Raw genomic sequence first — 19,555 nt, 5'->3', positions numbered from 1 at the left:
AAAGAGTGAAATGATGTCAAGAAGACACACTATTATTAACATAGCAAAACATTTTGAAAAACTATGCTCAAGAAACCCATGATGCCACTAAAACTTACTCATGATGCAAGTTTAAGAAGTGATCTGAGAAGATATTTCTAGACTAAATTGCATTTCACTATTCACATGTATGGAAGAAAAAAAAAGAAAGATGGAAAAGGTGTGGTGGAAGAACTGCACAAGAAAAGTTGTACTGGTCTACATTAGTTTGTGAAAATACCAATCTCACCTGCTATTAACTGGCACCACACTATTTTCAGATGGGTCCAGACACATTAAAGACATATTTGTCATTACCTAATCAGCTGTGAACATCACTGTTTTTTTCAGTTCCTGAAGCTTTTATATTTTTTCCTCAAATATATAACTGCACATTTAAAAAAACAGTAGTTTTGACTTCCTTCTACACAATTCTACGGAAAATGTGGTGCGGTGCTATATGGTGACTTCTGATTGGTCAAAAGCTTGGTAATGTGTCAAGTTAATGACTAAGAATAATAAATAAATATGAAAAGACAGATAGAAGAAGATTTAACTGAAGGAGGGAAGAAAAAAGTAGGAGCATTTGCCCATCTTGAGTTTTATTCATCTAGAATAGCTGCACCAGGCTAACAACACACATAATTTTAACAATCCTAGGAAAATCGTCTGCCACTAGAATTACGCAGGCACAGCTATTTCAGCAGTGCTGCCTAGTAGAAATGTAGCGTTGGCTCTCAGAGAAATTTTTATGTTGACATAAGTTATAAAATTTTGGCAAAATGTAGTTAAGCTGGTTTAAATAAACAAAAAACTTCGCATGTTTTGAGTTTTCTTTGACACTAAGAAATGTGATTTTTTTTTTTCCTTTCCACCCCTTCCCTTTTATACTTGTAGGCAGCATTTACGACCAGTTATATTCTGACATGCCTAGGCTGAACTAAACCAATACAACGTGTCTGAGACTATTATTGTTACTAGACTTGTTTCAGTTCAAACAAATCTGTCTCCCACTCCATTTGGGCCAAAATTTAGATTGATTTGACACTACAAAGAATTGCCAGGTGAGGTATGTCACCTAAATGTGTGAAAAATATGATCTCTGCCTCCTCCCCTCCTTAAGCAATTCTGACAATAAAAATCCTAATACAGGTACAACTATGCTGACAGACAAATAGAGGTTTTTTTCCGTTCCACTCATTATGCACAGAAGGTGGCAGAAGAACTCCTTTAGCTGGCATATGCTTCGTATATCCCAAGAGAGCTGAGCCAACACAGCTATCCTGGAAGAAGCACTGCAGCATCAGTGTCAGCTAAACCAAATGCCACAACTTAATCAAAGCAATCAAACCTAAAACCAAAACAAACTCTGAATTCTATTTTCTTCATTAAAGTAGAAGAGAGCTTATTCAGCATAGGAACTGTTTGCATTCAGAGTGATCAGCAAAACCAGCATCGAACCATATTTTTCTCATCTTTCCATCACCACATCACTCAGAACAGCATGTATAATGTGTCTTTCTTTATTGTAATCTGCAGTTCTCAACAGAGGCTTTCCATACATTCCTAAAGTCAGCTATAAGTAAACTATTCTTACTGTGAAGTGCTGGCCATGCCTTAATCTTTGTTTTCCCAGTGCAGAAATCTGCTGAATTGTCTCTCTATACAGCAAACATCATCCTCAAAGTACTTGCAAGGATCTAGGTCTGGGGTTCTCTCCAGCAAACAAAGCCCTCACCTTAACTCACTGAAAAGACCTGGGCTTTTATTTCCAGACTCTACATACGCAGGCACAGCTTAAATCAGAAGAGTAACAGGAGAGTGTAGCTTTCTGCCTTTTGGCTTCCATTTCTTACTCCCAGGCATAAAACTGCCACCAGTGGAGCACCCCAGTTTCCTTTCAGTTCTTCAGCCTCAGACTGTGAGGATTACAAAGAAGCTGCCTGTGACAATGCACGTTGTGCATCGGCTCCAAGTATGAAAATTGAAAATCAGGTGTATAGTTCCTCATCATTTGCCTGCCCCCATAATGAGATGCTCCTCACTTTTAAATGCTGTTTTTTTCCTAATTTCCTGATTCAGGGTCAGGAAAAATGTTAAACTCTTATTAGCTAAACCAGAAATGAATCACAATTCAGTCACAGCCACATCCAAACTACACTTCAACAGAAAAGGTTCTGATTCAATACCAATTAAACCAAATTATCACATAGACATATACACTTGGCTGATTTCAAAAACTACTTAAACTTGCATAATTTTCTTCTGTGGTTCAAGCCTGACCATACTAGGGATTTTCAAATAAACCAGTGGCAACTCACAGATGACATGCAAAAACTGACCTGGAGTACACCTTTTTTTTTCAACTGTCAAGTTACTGAAATGTACAGAGGCAATGTAAGTTGTAACTGGAAAAATTAAGACTAGACAGGGAAAACAGCAATGCCCATGCATTTTCTTCCTGATTTAGTTGTGCTAGTGAAATAGGCTAATGTATTTAACTAACACCGCATGTTGCCAATTTACCAAACTGTGAGGGACCTAATAATATGAACAATCTTTTAATTCAGTACAAGTAAAAGAAGAATGGCAGCACCTACGTAAATTGTTTGAGTTACAGTTTCCAATTCTAATTAAGTGCTGTACTGTAAGCATTCAATAGCAATGATCCATGACAACTAATTGAGAAGTCTTGTTTTTCTCAACAGAAGCAGGTGCCAACTCAGAAAATGTGTAACAGTAAAATGTTGTTTTCCTTGCTTTTCCCATGACACCCAAATGCAATTCTTCCTGAGAACAACTAACATCAACATGCCTTACTGTAAGAGCACAGCATAAACTGCTCAGTTCCAAGGACTTAGATAGTGACATCTTACACCCCCTTATGCCCTCCTTTCTGTACACCTTTTTTGTTTTTAATTTAAAAAAAAACTTGCTTAAGCTAAATACAGTCAAAGGAACTCCAGACTAAAACCAAAATGAAGTGGTGTCTACTTTCTAAGCATCTATTACACTTGCACTAGCTTCTCTACCAATAAGGCCTTAATGAGAGCTGAAATCCACAGAAAGTTACACAGATCTCAGTTAAGGCTTCATAGTACCCATTCCACAGATAAACTTTCTACACTTTTCCTTTCTCTAGCACTGTTATTTGTTCACCCAGGAAGCAAGATGGCTTAGATAACTGACATGGCCAAAACCAACAGAAACCTCAAAAATTAATTTCAGCTGAACTGGCATACCAGCAAGTCCCAAAGTTGACAGTGCTAGTATAAAGGAAAAGGATGGAAACGTGGCAATATCTACTGCTTGTAGAACAAAACTTCTGCTCTGAAAAGTTTCAGAAAGTGTGAAGAGGGAAACTCAGAAATATATCTGTTTAAACAGTAAAAAAAAAAAAAAAAAAAAAAAAGGTTTTCAACATGAGTTGTGACAAAGATGGTAAAATCAGCCGTCATTTTGGTTTTCCAGAAGCCAGAAACAGCAATGTATTTTTTCAGTGAAAGCACTATTTTAGTCTTCCAGGAATAGCATTAGATATCAGTAAACTGAGATTTAGTTAAACCAATAGAGGTTTTTGATATCTCAATGCAAGTGGGACAAATATACAAAATTCTGAATAATGTTTCCAATTAGAAAGCTGGTCACTTGTTCTATGTAAGTTAGACACTTGGCAGAAGCGTTTCTCAAACCGAGCCAGCCCAAGGCTACTTCTGTTAACAATAATTCCCAATCCCTTTTATTATGACACAACTAGTTCTGCCAACATTTGGTGAACTAGATCAAGGAATTAAAATCAGATGAAATGTAACAGAACAAATGAACAAAAATTTCATGAAAGCAGTTTCATGAAGAATTCATTTGATGGCTGTAAAAAAACAGCAAGGCTAGCTTAAAAAAGAAGGCAGCATGAGAGAAGGTACAAGAATATAAAGGTGACTAAAGACTGCTTAAGCTGTCATTACCCCACAGAAATGCACAACTATGCCTTTAGAAGGACCAAGAACAAAACCAGAAAACTATTTCCTCCTCCTCAAAAGCTCCGAATGCATGTACTTTAAACTGTGTTGAAGGAAATCAGTAAAGACTTCCAAGAGAAAAAGGAGCAACACTAACTCCATTGTCAGTATCATCAGAGTCTGATTTGATAGAACAGGCTTCAATTAAGAATTTATATGGATTCCAAAACTGTGAAGTCTCCCAGTTATATTTACTATCCTGAATAGTTGCTAGCAGATTCACTATTATTTCAAATCCATTACCTGTAATACTATATAGCAAGTTAATTATCTTCAAAACACTTAACAAAATCACGGATAAATCGCTTAGAACTCATACTCAGCTCTGAGACATTTTAATGTTATGCCAGAATTTTGAAATACGATGCAGTTGCAATCAACCACTAAAGCCCTGTTTACATTCCAGAAACTTCAACTGATGCAATTAACCCAATCCAGTTGCTTAGTGCAATAAATAACAGAAGTTAGCCACGGCTGCGTAAATCCTGATGAACTCCTACTACATTACAATTTTACACAAGTACAAAAAGACACTGTTACTTGTTTTGTCATTGTAGGACTCTGGAAGATTAAAAAAAAAGAAAAAAGAAACACTTCCCAACAGCCTGCAATATAAGAGAGGTAAGCTTTTCATACGCTACCACCTGGCTGCAGGGGACTTGCTGCCCCAAGGCACTCCTGAAGATCCCCTGTTGATTACTAAGTAACAAGAGCTCTGCACTAGAGATAAAAGCCTCAGGCTGTACTATTCGCTGAAGGATTTTCAAATCACGTTTCAAACTGGAGTGAGAATCTCATCTCTATGAGATTAAATACTTGGTATCACTGCACAAAAAGTTGATACACAATGTACTATTATGAAACTGTTACGAAATATATAATGTATTCTAGAAATTCCATTTTACTAGTCATTTTGCCTTTATATTATTTCAAATATTATATTCATAATATCCAAACCTTTTGCCACTGAGAGAAGCCCCTAAGACCAAAGCCTTTAACACAAATCTGCAGCAATGCAAAAGCTGTAGAAGTCAGAATTCTCACCATTAAGCAGTAGTGCCCAAGTATATAATTTTGTGACAAGCTAAGACCATCTAATGACTAGCTGTCACTGACGGGAGCAAGTCTGCTCCTAGCAATGACATCTGTCCATCTGCCCCTAGTAACCTGGTTCAGGGAGATAAGCATGTAGAAAACTACGTCTATACCCAAGTCCTCAACTGACTCAGAAGAGGAATGGCTACGAGCCAGCATAGATCCAAAGGCAATATAAGACATGTACGACTGATGAGGGGCAGAAGAGAGTTAAAGAGCTCCTTCTGACCAGTTGCTAGATGGTCAATGGTTACAGTAACATTTTTTTTGCAGACTGGCACTTGTGTGTAAGAGTAGGGTTAACCGGTTCATGATTCAGGCAAATGGGAATACTACAAAAAATTATCAATTTTCATCCAGATCAGCTGCCTGATGTAGCTTACTATGCAACAGCATAAGCATCAGTGCCAGCACAAGGAGAAGGGTAGAAAAACGCAGCCAAAGATGAGCGTGTAGGGCTGCATAGTTCTGACCACAGCTATAGACTCGTTCTTACATATCACATTATTAAGTGTAAGACTGAAATGTCAGCTATGGTTTTAAGCTGTAGTTCTGTTACAGTCTAACCAACCCTATCTAAACGCCGGCTAACAAAGCTTTATACTTCCTGCACCTAACTGGTATATTCCTGCCCTCTCTCTTATGCCAGTTCTGGCAGTCTACCAAGCCACTTCAGCACACTAAGGTAGTGGAAAACTATTCATGTTTTACGGTTCACTTAGTTTCCTGCCAGCTTAGGTATGGAAGGAAGTGGATAAAACTGCTGCATCAAGCAGTTTGACCAGCTTAGGCTGCTTTGAAATGACTACCTTAGACTGATTCAAAGGCTATGTTAACACCCTTGTTATAGACTAAACAACGCATATTTCAGCTTATCTTAAACCGAACTGGAATTGATCTATAGCCATTAAAATTAAACTACTTATACCAAAACAAGAATGTCCACAAGAGGTCTACATCAGGCGAATTGGTTTTAAAGCAATTTAATTTGTTTTCATACAACTTTCTTTAGACATGGCCTCACATGAGCTGTACAAACAAACTGCAGCAGAGCAAGGTAGGTTACAAACTTGCAGCATATCAGCTTCTCCAGGACACGTGCAAACTTATAGAATACCACTAATTGATCTCCTCCATAGGCTTCTCAGATCATCAAAAAACCCAACCAAACCAAGAAGAGCAGTATGCTTCCCTTAAGGGTTTGTCTATATAGCATAAATTTCCTCATCTACATCCTTTCTAAAACACACCAAGCAAGATTCTGAACATGATTAATGTTACAAGAGGAAACATTGCTACCACTATCCCACCAGTTCAGAACCTTGCTGCACTTCTATCTTACACAGAGTATACCAGTTTTTAAATTCTGGTCTGATTCTCCTGCTGCAGAACACTGTGGTGAACTAAGAGAGAAACATGTCTCAATACAAAAGACAGAAGTTCAGAAAGATTAATTTTAGCAGGCCTATACTATGCCCAGCTCTTGTACTAAGGAGATGACATTTATGATCCTTTTACTTTCTATGCAAAACTACATATTCAACTAGTATAAAATTCTACCACTAATTCATAGATTAGGCTGGGAAAGTAAAGGAACAGCACTAAAATGCAGACAACTAATAAACAGGTATCAGACTCATAAATGACTTCTAGACACTGATTATGTCAGAGTGATGTAAGTAACAGTTTAGCTCACTTGACGCATGTAAAATTCTTATTAGTACTGATATGTGGGCCAAAGTCTTTGTAAAGAGAATGGGATTTCATGGGCAGCTAAATGCATCTAATTAACCCCCTTTGGTGAGTAAGAAAACCTGATGAAAGAGACAAACTCTTTCACAAACAAACTGGTCACTACAACAGCAAAAAAATGTTTCCGTTTTTAAATTGGTTAGAAAGTTCAAGCAGCTACTGAAAAGTATCACAAAGGAAGTAAGCAGTGGGAGTACAAAGTGGGAGCTTACCCCATTCTTCAGCAATCATTAAAGCAACAAAAGAATAGTTTACTTTCTGCTGGCTTAGAAAACTGAAATACAGAGATAAGTAAGCATCGAAAGCAGTCCAGTGATGGAGACTGACATGCAAGACCAGAAGCAGAGAAGGGAGAAAAGGACAGCAAGAAGGAGCAAAAGGAGTAAGTGAATCTCTTCTGAGCTGTCAGACCACATACAAGAAATTTACTGTCCATTAGTACAAATAAGACCTAAACGCAATTTTATAACAATGTTATCTACCCAAGCTACCTCATCAAAAAACCACAGGAATACAGATTGTATTTGCCATGCTTTCAAGACAACGACATCTGCACATTCAGAGTTAACTGGACATACAACCCCCACGGTAGAAATGTGAAGAAAAAGTGGATATGTGCCACAATTTTAAAAGGATGGCAGTAACCATTGCTGCCCTTTTACAGAAATGGCCTTCAAGTAAACTGAGCTGCAAAGTCAGCTGCAAGTACAGCCTTAAGGAGACGGATAGGCAGCTGGCAGTCAATGACAATGAACTGGAGTAAACAATTATGTGCAAGTATTCTGACTGAAGGGCATTTCTGCGCCCCCCCCCTCCAAATGACTATGGGATTATTTACACTGATATAGATGGATACATATTTCATAGAATCACAGAATGGTTTGGGTTGGAAGCGGCCTTAAAGATCATCAAGTCCCAACCCCCCTGCCATGGGCAGGGACACCTTCCACTAGCCCAGGTTGCTCAAAGCCTCATTCAGCCTGGTCTTGAACCCCTCCAGGGATGGGGCATCCACAGCTTCTCTGGGCAGCCTGGGCCACTGCCTCACCACCCACACATGAAAAAATTTCTTCCTCATATCTACTCTAGATCTCCCCTCTTTCAGCTTAAAACCATTACCCCTCATCCTATCTCTACACTCCCTGATCAAGAGCCCCCCATCTCTCCTGTAGCCCCCTTTCAGCACTGGAAGGCTACAATAAGGTCTCCTCAGAGCCTTCTGTTCTCCAGGCTGAACAGCCCCAGCTCTCTCAGCCTGTCCTCATACGGGAGGTGCTCCAGCCCTCTGATAATTTTTGTGACCCTCCTCTGGACCCATTCCAACAGGTCCATGTCTTTCCTGTGCTGTATTTGGCTTTCTTCATACTGAGAGATAACATCATTTGTAGTAACTCATTCATAAGGAAAACTTCAGAAACCAGGACAGAAATTCTCAGTCACCTGCAAATTCCACCATCAAGTTTACTTCATGTCAGGTAACAGGGTGGCTAGATAATGTCCATGGAATACATACTGCACAGGGGACCAATTTTTGTGGAAACAGAAATGATAATGTTCTTCTTTATTCTGAGGAAAATTAGGATTCTTTGCTGTGGGAAATACTACTTTCTTGTTATTATTACTACCACCACTATTTTCTCCTACATTGCAAATCCAAAAATACTTTGAAGGAAGCCATGATAACTGAAATGATGCAAAAAGATGATGTTCCTTCATCATTTAACCTAAGTCAGTTATTCATAAACCAGAAATAACAAGGGGGCAGCAGGGGGGGATGTTGACATATAATGAAAACCAATCAAAAAATAACATTTTCTAACATACAATAGTGATGGTAAAAAATATGAGTCTTGAGACTTCACTCAATAGCAGCTTCATGGTACAGTTTCACTATCCTGTTTTACAAATATTCGTAGGTTGTAGAACACAGATTAAATACTCCTTCTTACTAACCTTTGGATCGAGTGGAGATATCCATCCCCTCCACCACCTCCTGCTCTGCCTTTATTTCCTCTTCAGCCAAGCTGCAGGATTCAAAAAGGTGAATTAGAATAGTTATACATTGTATTATTATTCCCATGTCTAGCTTCAGGTAAGTAAGTTCAACATAACACTGTCAAATAAAACTGTATTAAAATTTCTGATTAAATGAAAGGTCTGCTGTTTGCCAGCGTATACACTGACCAAAACATGGAGAGAAACAACCCAGGTACACATGGATGCTGCATGTTACCAATTAAAAAGGTAAGTTTCATACTAATGGCAGTCTTGCAACATGTACTGAAGATTATGTCACTATATGTATAAATTGTATGTGACAGACAAACAGGAATTCTGTTCCTTGTAGCTACTAATCCCAAGTTCTTCATAAACTGTGTGGACAGGTACCTGCTAACATTAAAACACTCACCAGCATCTGTGAACAGATTAGCTGAAGTAACAGATTTAGCAACACAGAACAGCTTGTATGATTAGAAGGTAAAAATACAATTTTAAAAACTAATAAATAATTTCAAGGAGTTTGAAACTAGCCTATATAAAAGAGAACGGAATATTTATCATTTATTGGCAATACAATTCCACTAATTATTAACTACAATAAAGAGTAAGTAGAACAGAGTTGCTACTATCATTCAACCACTCAATCTTAAATAGATAGTTTTAATTTACTCCAGGCAGGATTAAATTATTAAGTAGGTGACAAACTATCTCTCACTTGCTGTTATTCTACTTTTTTATAGTGATGCCATTCCAGAAAATTACTCAATGAATTTGGCTAGTTAAGTCAGTTTGGAAAAGGAAAGGGAGAGGAAAAAAAGAACTAGAATGAATACTGAGTTAAAGAACAGTTTTGGAGATCTGACTATCTTAGATGAAAGATAAAAGAAAACATATGATGTTGAAGCAAGCCCAAATTGAAAATGATAGACAAATGAGGTTATGGTGCCTGAAGCAGGTATTACAGTTGTCCACTAATACCACCAGAGCACAACAGTCAAGCAGGATGCAGATCTTTTCCTCTGTAGTGACAATTTACTGTCTAGTCTGTTAATGTAAGTTGTTGCTGATACCAGTTGACATTGATATGGCACACTGCGAACTACTGCTGCTATGGACCAGGCTGAGATTTCACTCGGCCATCCCAGCTCTAGGGACAGCTGTTTCTACCACAGAGGCCAAGAGGACAACTAGAGACCTTTGCTTTAGCCACTATGGCTAAATCTGCCTGAGGCAGCTAATTACAGCTCAGAAACAACACTGAGGTCTTGGTTACATTTATATCAGTGAAACTCTTCAGCCTGACAAGCAGTTTATATTAGCAGGAGTTTTGTTACTGGTATAAGTTAAAATAGCTTCTTAAACAAAGTAAAACTTAGCAGCAGAAAGACTTTTTAGTCTGGTATATGTCAAAACTACTTAATCAACTATCAGCTACTGGGGGGTTGTGCTGCAACTTCTTTCACACTTCTAAACAGGACAGTTATGTCAGCAAAAATTTAAAATACAAATTAACAGAGCTCAACGTATGGAAGACCAAAAGCTGAGAAGATCTATGAACTCCAGAAATCATTATTCTTTACTTGTTATTTGCATATGGCAATAATTTACAAATTAAGCTCTTTAAAGTCATAACACACTGAAGTTCTATCCTACCAGCATCCAATTGCCCAGCTCGTGGACTATGCTGTTAAATTTCAGTAGCAAGGAAAGGCACTCATGTGACCAGAATTATGGTAAATGTGTAGCACAGTTGACTCTAGCACAATGCTTCTCAGATTTATTTTGCATGGGCAGATTAAATGCATAACATAGTTGACTGTACTGCAATGCTCACCGATTTCTTATGCATGGACAGATCAATTATGCTGCAGATTTGTTATACCCTTTCCCAAAGGAACTCCAGCAAAGAGGAGCTGACAGCGAGTTGCAGACACCAAAACATTTCATGCATCACTTGCCTCTGCCCATTCTCCTTCCTAAGCAATGGGAAGGGATGGGCTCACAGGATGGGTTCATTGTTCTCTTCCAGTGTTGTGTTGTTTTTTTCTTCCCTTCCCCCCCTATAAAATCCTATTTGAATATCACCAAACTGCAACAAAACCCATATTTTTAAAATATCATGTATATATGATTAATAATGGACATAGGTAAATTTGTAATAATACACACTAATTCTGTCAAGAGTGAAGTCATTTGGCAGTACACATTACCTGGTTTTACAATACAGATCCAGTTTCAGTCACAGACTAGGATGTACAAGTCTTCACAAGACTCAGGTTGAAGTCTTAAAATCATTTTACACAGGTTCCTACTAAAAGGAATGGTTTCCCCAATCCCTAACTTCGTGTTCCACAAAACAAGTTAATTTCAACTGAATCAGTTCTGTGATCCAGCTCACTGTGCAGCTGGATGTGCAGAAGAGAGGAAATGGGAGTGTACCACATACGGGGAACCAGCAAAAGAGTAATACCACTTTAGCAGCAGCTCCAATTTAAGTTACATTACAGCAATCGTAACATTCCAGACTCATCCAAATCTACCAGGTGCATTTTGTTCCAATCATAACCTCAGCGGAATATGATACAAGAAAAACACAGCCGTTGCTACAAGTCGGTATTAAAAGACACAGAGTTGAGAAATGGTGTGACAGACTGATACAGCAACACAGTAGCAGGAACTGTTCCTGCATCCCTGACCAAAGTAGCATGGGAAGCTACAGAGCTGACTGAAGATGCTCTGCACCTATGGGCCCAATCCTAGCACCGCAAGGGTGTCACAGGTCAGGACCCCTAGGTATTACTTACAGTACATGAGGTTTCGTCAGCTCTAAATCTGTCTCTCCCCATCTAATGAGTTTAATTTAGGAAATTCAGAGAGTTTCCTCCATCACCTTTTTGAGTGTTCTCTCAATAGATATACAGAGACAAGAAAACCATTCTTCATAAGCAGTTTCAAAGTGACTTAACACATCTCTGATACATCACATAAAAGATTCCTGAAGACAGCTTTCCCAAAGATCTGAAGTATAAATGCAGCCAAAAATGTATTCACCACTTGACACAAAGGTTCTTCACTTTTCTTACCAGTGGAGGTACACATATCCTATACACACACATGCACACTGTGTCACCCACAACTAAAACAAAATTCAGCGATTATCTACTATACTGTGAAAACTAAGCCTTAGAGGACCAGATTGCATCTCCATATTCTCTACTATAATTAATCTCGCTCCATCTTTTAAGGGCACAACCGTTTAAGTATGTAAGAAAATCACTGAGATTGTTCTGAAAAAAACAAAAGTGTTGGAGGGGGAACAGTTAAATAAGTGTATTAGACATAGCTATAAAAGATACTTAAAATTCACAGCCCTTCAGAAGCATCTCCCATTGTTTTATTTGCTGTAATGTATTATGACTTGCACAACATGACATTGTTTGAATGGTGGCAGTGATGATTGCAGTGGTAATCTTTAAGACTAGTTTGTAAATGCATGCTAGCAATTCACAGCAAGTTTACAGCAACTTTTCTAAAGCAAATAGATCTTTTCACCTCTGCACCTTCCATCAATATAAGCAATATTCTGAAAATGTTTCATAAAGCAAACTTCCAAATGCAGAAATTTCATTAGTAAAAGATGTCAAATTAAATAAATCAAGAAAAACAGGTCCTTAGTGACAGGCACCTTACTATTACCCATAACAAAATAAAAAGAAAATTAAAACCAGCAGCAAAATAATTATAAACAAGCAGCTAGTTCTATAGAAACAATAATTTAAGACTATTCTACAGAGTTTTACTTTGAGAATTCTTACACCTGTTATTTCAGATAGCATACATTATTATCATGCATGTGTACTATGAATGTGATGCTCTGAGGTTGCAGATCAGAAACAATACTGATATATACTCAATTGAGTACCTAGATGAATACAATAAATACCTTACATCATTCTGAAAGCTACTCTTATTTCCTCATTAAGATGAATGAACACAGAGGAACATGTTTTAAGAACACAATTGAAATTTAAGCTTTGCCAGGTTCACTGTCAATTGACTAGAACAACCAATTAATCATTTAAAACTTCCCTACTCACATTGACAGAACTTACCAAAAGAAAACCCCACTGTTTTTTACAATATTAAACTAATTTATTTCATACAAATTATTTTAACATGTCTGAAGGAGGGGAGAAGGGGTGGAGGTTACTCCTTTGGGGATAGTTGGGGACAGAAGGAAAAAAAATAAGAATTGCAAACATACAAGATTTATTGATTCTTAGGTAAAAATGCAAAAAGAACTTCATTGCCTAATTTTTAAATATGTTCTCTATTAAACTGAAGAGAAGGTAGGGTTTTTTTATATCAAATTCAGTTTTTCAAATTTCTGATCAGTAACTAAAATACTGACCTTTCTGTTCAGGAGAATCATTCCTGTGCTAGTAGTAGTACTTACCTGAAAAAAATGTATATATACAAAAATATTTAAAGCTGCCCTAACCTATATTAACTACAAAGAGCAATTAAAAGTTGCAGATGAACTACTGCACCTTGACATTTAACCAAGAAAAACGGTCAGATATGGAAAACGGTCAGATATGGAAAACCACTCGAAACAGCTAATGCCCACATACACAATCTAGATCAAGGGAATAAACACATTAATGTAAAATCAAGAACTATATATTTATGGAATTCATTTTTCCTTTTAATTAATAGAAAACAAAACAAAAAAAAAACCCCTGATTTAAGACTATAAGCACTAAAACTGAATTCCATGCTTAAGATAATTCCTGCCTCTCCTACATCACATTTGTGAGTAGCAATTCTAAATAATGATTTCAAAAAACTGCATTCAATAAAAAGTTGAAAAAAATATTTGCATGCCATTGCTGAATAAATAGCAGCTTTGTATAAGCACTCACCTATAACAGTCTCTTACTCATCGGTAGCTATGCTATTTATGCAGGATTCTTAAAATGGCGTCTGACAGCACTGCACTGCCTCATTCCTGTACTGTAGCTAAAATGGTAGCAGTTTATTCAATAACAGTATCTCTCATTTAAACAGCAGTGCTACATTCAAAGCAAGCACCTAAATACGATAAATGGTAAAGCATGACAAAAGGACACCCGACATCCAAATGTTTAACTAAAAAGGCACAAGATAGGGAGTTTTGTGAAGTCACAGGTTACTAAGGAAATCACTCAGTCTTAGATTCACTCTCCAGTTTGAGTGCCTCATACTTTATGTTTCCTTTTGCAGAATTCCCTGCAAAATGCTCAATCTGTATTAAGCAATGAACATACACAAAATGCTTGTTCAGGTATCTACATGCTGCAATGTTTAAGCTAGTTACCTCTAGTAACAAGCAAAGTATATATATATTTTTAATTCAAAGAACATTTAGGTTATTTTTAAAGCCTTATTCTTATTCAGTGTGCATTCAAAATAGCTCCACAAAAGAGAAAATCAGAGGAGGGAGGGAGATCTTTGGTATCATACCGTCTTCTTTAAGACCATAAACTATAGAGCTGAGGCCCAAGCAAGGCAACCAGAATAGCCATAGATTTCAGATGCTAAAAACATCATTTGAGAACAATCATGTTTGAAAATAAAGGTTAATACTGGCTAAATTAAGGATATTAACATCCTGCTACAGCAAGGTTTTAATCTCACAGTATGAAACACAGATACTATGACAATTGGCAACAAAGGGTTAACAGAAGAATGACAGACAACTTCTATCAAATAAATAAAACTCAGTTCCTATGTAGCTATTGCTAAATTAGACTTTAATCCATGAATACAAGACATGTTTACTAACAAATGTACTTAAAATGCTTCCTAAATACAATTTAAAGGGCCAAGCTTGATGGCCTACTACGATGGTTTTCAGCCTCTGGTCTGCAGCCCCCTTGAAGCCAGTGTACTACTACTAAGGGGTCTGCAGACAATAAGTAAATCAAATCTAGTTTAACAGGTTTAAATTCACTATAATGGGATTCATGTGCCCATGGGGAAAATATTAGGGATCCACAAATAACAAAATTTGAAAATTGTTGTCTACTACTCTACATGGGCAAAGGTTATGTTCAACTTCCAAGATATTTAGGACATTCAAATTTATACCCTGAATTCCAGACAGACAAGAGGAGAGTTTTACTGAGATTCATCACCCTTTAACCAATTATGCTAGAATGGCACCATAACTATGGAAAACTGACCATGACCTATCACTTTTCAGCTATGGCATCCACATGGTCAACACACTTGAAAACAAAGCAAAAAGGAAAAAAAAACCAAAAAAAACCAAACCACCACCAAATAAAAGTGATATCACAAAATGGAAGACAGCTCAGGAAGACAAGTCAATCGAAGGTTGTGGACACTGACACAAAGGTCTAAATTTCTAATGGAATCGACCTATTTACGATTTTTAGCATGAATTTCCTTTTATTATGTTTCCTTAGTAGCAAGGTAAGTTTTCCCCTACATTTCAATACTCCTGCCTAATGCGAGTGTGGGAAATGTCACATTTGGAGTGGTTTATACTCTGCATTTTTTTCATTCTCAATATGTTAAGTAATGTCATTTGTTTAAAGAAATCACTCCGTTTTTCCCTACCACTATTTAGCTTCCAAGTAAAACAGTTTGCCTGCAAAGAATTAAAGAGGCATGTAGCTTTTAAAAAGCTACTGTTTTCATCATAATTTATAATCCAGATCACTCCTTTGTTTTTCCCCCACTGCATTCTTTGTCCAGCTAATTACAAAAGTAACTGGATGTTGGCACTAAATAATAATTGTTAATCATATTCATCCTGGGCAATTCAAATTACTCTTTAGTAGCCAGAAAACTTAAAGTGCAATTATACGATTAACTGCTAGTTGCATTAGAATAATGGCCATTTGCTACAAGCTGAATAAACCTCAGCTACGTTGCCTCATACATGTCCGGTCTAATTGTGATATTAACAAGATCCAGTCCTGTGAAATCTTGGGTAGAAAGAATACGTGCTTTTTTCCCTGCGTCTATCACTTAAACAAAACCCCACATTCCATCTGTCCTGAACAGTCGAAAAAACAGCACACGGGGCTTCTTATTATGCAATTTACGAAAGTGAGTGATAACATCATACCTTGACAAAGCACCAAAAATATATGAAATTCTTCAGCTTGGCTGAATTTGCTTTACTTAGATGGAACAAAGATGGTAGAAAATTCCAGAAGGCCTTTCTCAGTCTTGCCACTGCAATTGTCAATCTTTAACCTACCCTCTGCTTCTATTGGCTCAAGTACTCCATGGAGCAGCATGATTGGGCTGATCTGTAAAACAACACTGCTGTCTCTACCTTGCCTCAGACATCTTGCTGCAATGCAGACATTTATTTTTTGTGAACTATAAAAGAAATATACTTGAGTGATTAAAAATAGTGAACTTTAACAGGCTCACGATGCTATGTTTCATTACATGCACAAGGGCAGCTTATACAAATATGCTTCACTGTCAGCAGTGTGTCTGGAGGTGCAGATTTGAAACAGATCCTAGTTTAACAAAACCTGTGGGAGCCATTTTAGTACAAGCTTTCTGACTGCAGATCACTTACTCCTGCTTCCTCATATTAAACAAATATTATGTTGTGTACTATTTAAGACTGAAAGTAAACTGCTAATGTGTATAAACTACTGCTAGGAAAATTATGTCCAAATGTAATTTCTGTTTTTAGCAGCTGAAGAGCAAAAACCAGAATAACTTCTTAGCTGTCTTAGCACTTTTATGTATGCTGAAAAATGCATTAAAATTGCATACAAAAATGCTATCACATGAAACTTAGTGGTGCAACCCAGCAGTGTTTCAGGTTGCAAGCTGAACTAGACATTCTTATAATCTAATCCTTGGCGGGGGGGGGGGGGGGGGGGGGAGCTGTTAAGCAAAGTGAGATATTCAAACTAAGATACTCATACTGGCAAAGAAGTAACCAAAGGTAAATTGCTACCTTACAGAATGTTATCATATACATGGCAACCTTCTATAAAAGTTCGCATGTAACCATGCCTCGGTGCAGTCATTTGCAAAGCCAGTTTAGCTCTAAATTCTTTCCTAAGATAATGAATGTGTGTGGACTGTTAAAACATGTGCAAAAATTATATTAAAAGCACAAAAGAGCATCCTTCCTCTGCTTTTGTAACAATAGTGGTGTTCACTGAAAAACAGCTTGTTAAAACAAGCATGCAAGCACTACAATTAAAATCTTAATAAAGGGCACAAAGTTCTAAATTAGTTATAAATCAATCAAGTTTGTCCGAGATTATACTTCATATAGTATCAGAAACATATGCTCATTAAGCATTATTTACTTTCCTTCATAAGGTCACTTCGTTGCTGAGTACTAGCACTTTCATCACACCTCAAAAGCCTGAGGAACAACGAAAATGCATTTTACCCTCCAAACATGGTAATTAATCATCCATGAACAAACAGCAACTAGAATATTTTTCACTGGCCTGAGGTAAACAGGAAGTATAAACTTCAAACTTTAGAAGCAAATTATATAAAAAAATAGTGCATTCAAATTGGAACAGTTTACATGTACAAGTCCCTTAAAATGGACGCTAAACAAATCTGATTTTTTTATACTACTACCCACTAACATTACTTCACCTACTGCACTAACTGACCCAGTAAAAACAAAATGTTTGGAAAACTATTAAAAACGTTCAGAGAGTAGCATGCTGCTTACTTACCAAATGTTCAAGCACCCATCTCATTTTTCCAGTTAGGAAGATACAACAGGCTGGCAGATTTGGGATTTGATCAAAAAGGAATTTCTTGAAATAATTACGTAGCATTAAACCAAAAGTAAAAAAAAAAAAAAAAAAAAGGACAAAAACCAAGAACGAACAACATGTACTACTGTCATGAACCACACACGATTTTATATCCTCTGGACTCCACAACACAGAACTGTGGCTGATACAGTGTAAAACAAAAAGGCACAGATAAAAGGTACATTAGTTTATTTCAACTATGTAAAAGAAGAAAGCTAACAGTTCAAAAACATTTTCCATAAAGAATCAGATTTGTAAGCAGATGTACTGCTGCATTTTATTGAGCAGCAAGCCATTTCCAAAAGCTGCAGCATAAAAACTCCCTTTTAAAGGAACAAAATATTAACCATACATTGTCCCTCAGAAAGAGAAACACGTTGTATTAATTACTCCTGCAAGAAAAAAGGTCAATAATCATTTTAAGTTAAGATAAGCTGCATAAAAAACATGATGCAACAGCACACCACCACCTAGGCCCAATATCTACAATCTGCCATTAGCACATTTTGCTGATGTCTAGGTTTTTAAAAATCCCATATTTTCTCAGAGATAGCTTATCATAGCTATTCCATTCACTGTTTAGAAAGGTAAACTTGCCTGTTCTTCTGTCTGCCATTATCCCTGCTTGACTCCCTGTAGGGCAGTTAAATGCATCTGCTCCCTAGCTTCCATTTTCTCTTCAGCAGGCATGTGACACAACAGACAATAGTGCTGGCAAACTGCTCAGAAAGAGAAAGCTTCTTTGGAATACCAGGATCTTGATAAACTCTAAAAAGACCATCCTCCTGTGAAGAAGTAGGTATGCCAAGGTTTTGCCAGTCTGCAAAATAAAGCTGTGGCTAATGGCTACTAACCATGTGACCCAAGAAAGCAAATTTAAACAGTTCCAACTTAATAAAGTGCTGTGGTGTGAGTTTTGCACAACAAATCACAGAGAATCACACTCTCAACCCACAACTCATAGGTCTTAGAGAAAAAAAAATGTAAAAAGTAAGGCTTACCTCTGTGGATGCATTGTTAACACAGTGTTATGTCAATACTTATAAAACATGGAGGACAGGCTCTCAGTACTCAGGCAGAAAGGGCTTGGCACTTCAGCTTGATGATCTGTCTTCCCAATAAAAGCTAATCCCGGATTGGCTACTTTGGTAAATCTGAATGTAAAGCTTCAGGGGATTGGCTGAAACACTTCCTGAGCGATTATCTTTGTGCAGCTCTGGCAAGCAGGAGCCATCCTGTGCATAGAGAAGACAGGCTAAGCTAGGCCCGTTTCATTTTTTCAGGAGAAACTTGAAAAGAAACCCCAAATGTGCACTCCTCGGATAAAATACACAGATTTTCAAGCAGAGGGAAACGATCACAAGCCGCCTGCCTGAGCAAATGTGTCTCAACATGCCATTAGTGAAGGCATTTGGATATTTTAAACGTGAAGGAGGAAGGGTTCACCCAGGTCACAAAAGCTATTCTTCATAAACAAAAAGCTAAATGCAGTTTGCTGGTGTTCTGCAACGTGTTGCACGGAGAAAGCAAGGCCACAGAGAGCAAAACATGCTGAAAGTGAACATGCACAGGAGGGACTGAAATTAATAACTGAAAATGCTGAGATAATTCTCCTGTTCCAGAATGTAAATATATTAACACCTACTGTAGCAACCATATACTGACAGCGTGGTTTCTTTACATACTATGACAAGCCAAGCCTTAAATAGGAAAAACTTTATGTCTCATTTCGACAAAAAGTGCGATACAACTGAAACTGCATTATCATGGGGGTTGGTGCCATTCAGTGCATGCCCTCCCTGTTTATATAAACGCTGCAGAGCATAACCAAAAGTATCA

General features: G+C 37.4%; 1 protein-coding gene across 1 annotated transcript in view; it reads right to left on the bottom strand.

The window, feature by feature from the left end:
* The window catches only part of ZMYND8 (zinc finger, MYND-type containing 8), a 51,487-nt gene extending 32,659 nt beyond the window's left edge, over window positions 1-18,828 (bottom strand). Inside the window, exons 1-2 of the mRNA XM_010083174.1 lie at window positions 18,718-18,828; window positions 8,838-8,908 (exon numbers count right to left, since the gene is read on the bottom strand). Of these exons, the coding sequence (XP_010081476.1) occupies window positions 8,838-8,908; window positions 18,718-18,731 (85 nt within the window). The 5' untranslated portion in view covers window positions 18,732-18,828. The remainder of the gene's footprint in view (window positions 1-8,837; window positions 8,909-18,717) is intronic.
* Between the last annotated feature and the right edge of the window lie 727 nt (window positions 18,829-19,555).

This window comes from Pterocles gutturalis, unplaced genomic scaffold (genome assembly GCF_000699245.1).
Source record: "Pterocles gutturalis isolate BGI_N339 unplaced genomic scaffold, ASM69924v1 scaffold23385, whole genome shotgun sequence".
NCBI lineage: Eukaryota > Metazoa > Chordata > Aves > Pterocliformes > Pteroclidae > Pterocles > Pterocles gutturalis.
The sequence above is the reverse complement of the archived record's forward strand: the minus strand, read 5'-3'. Positions and strand labels throughout refer to the sequence as shown.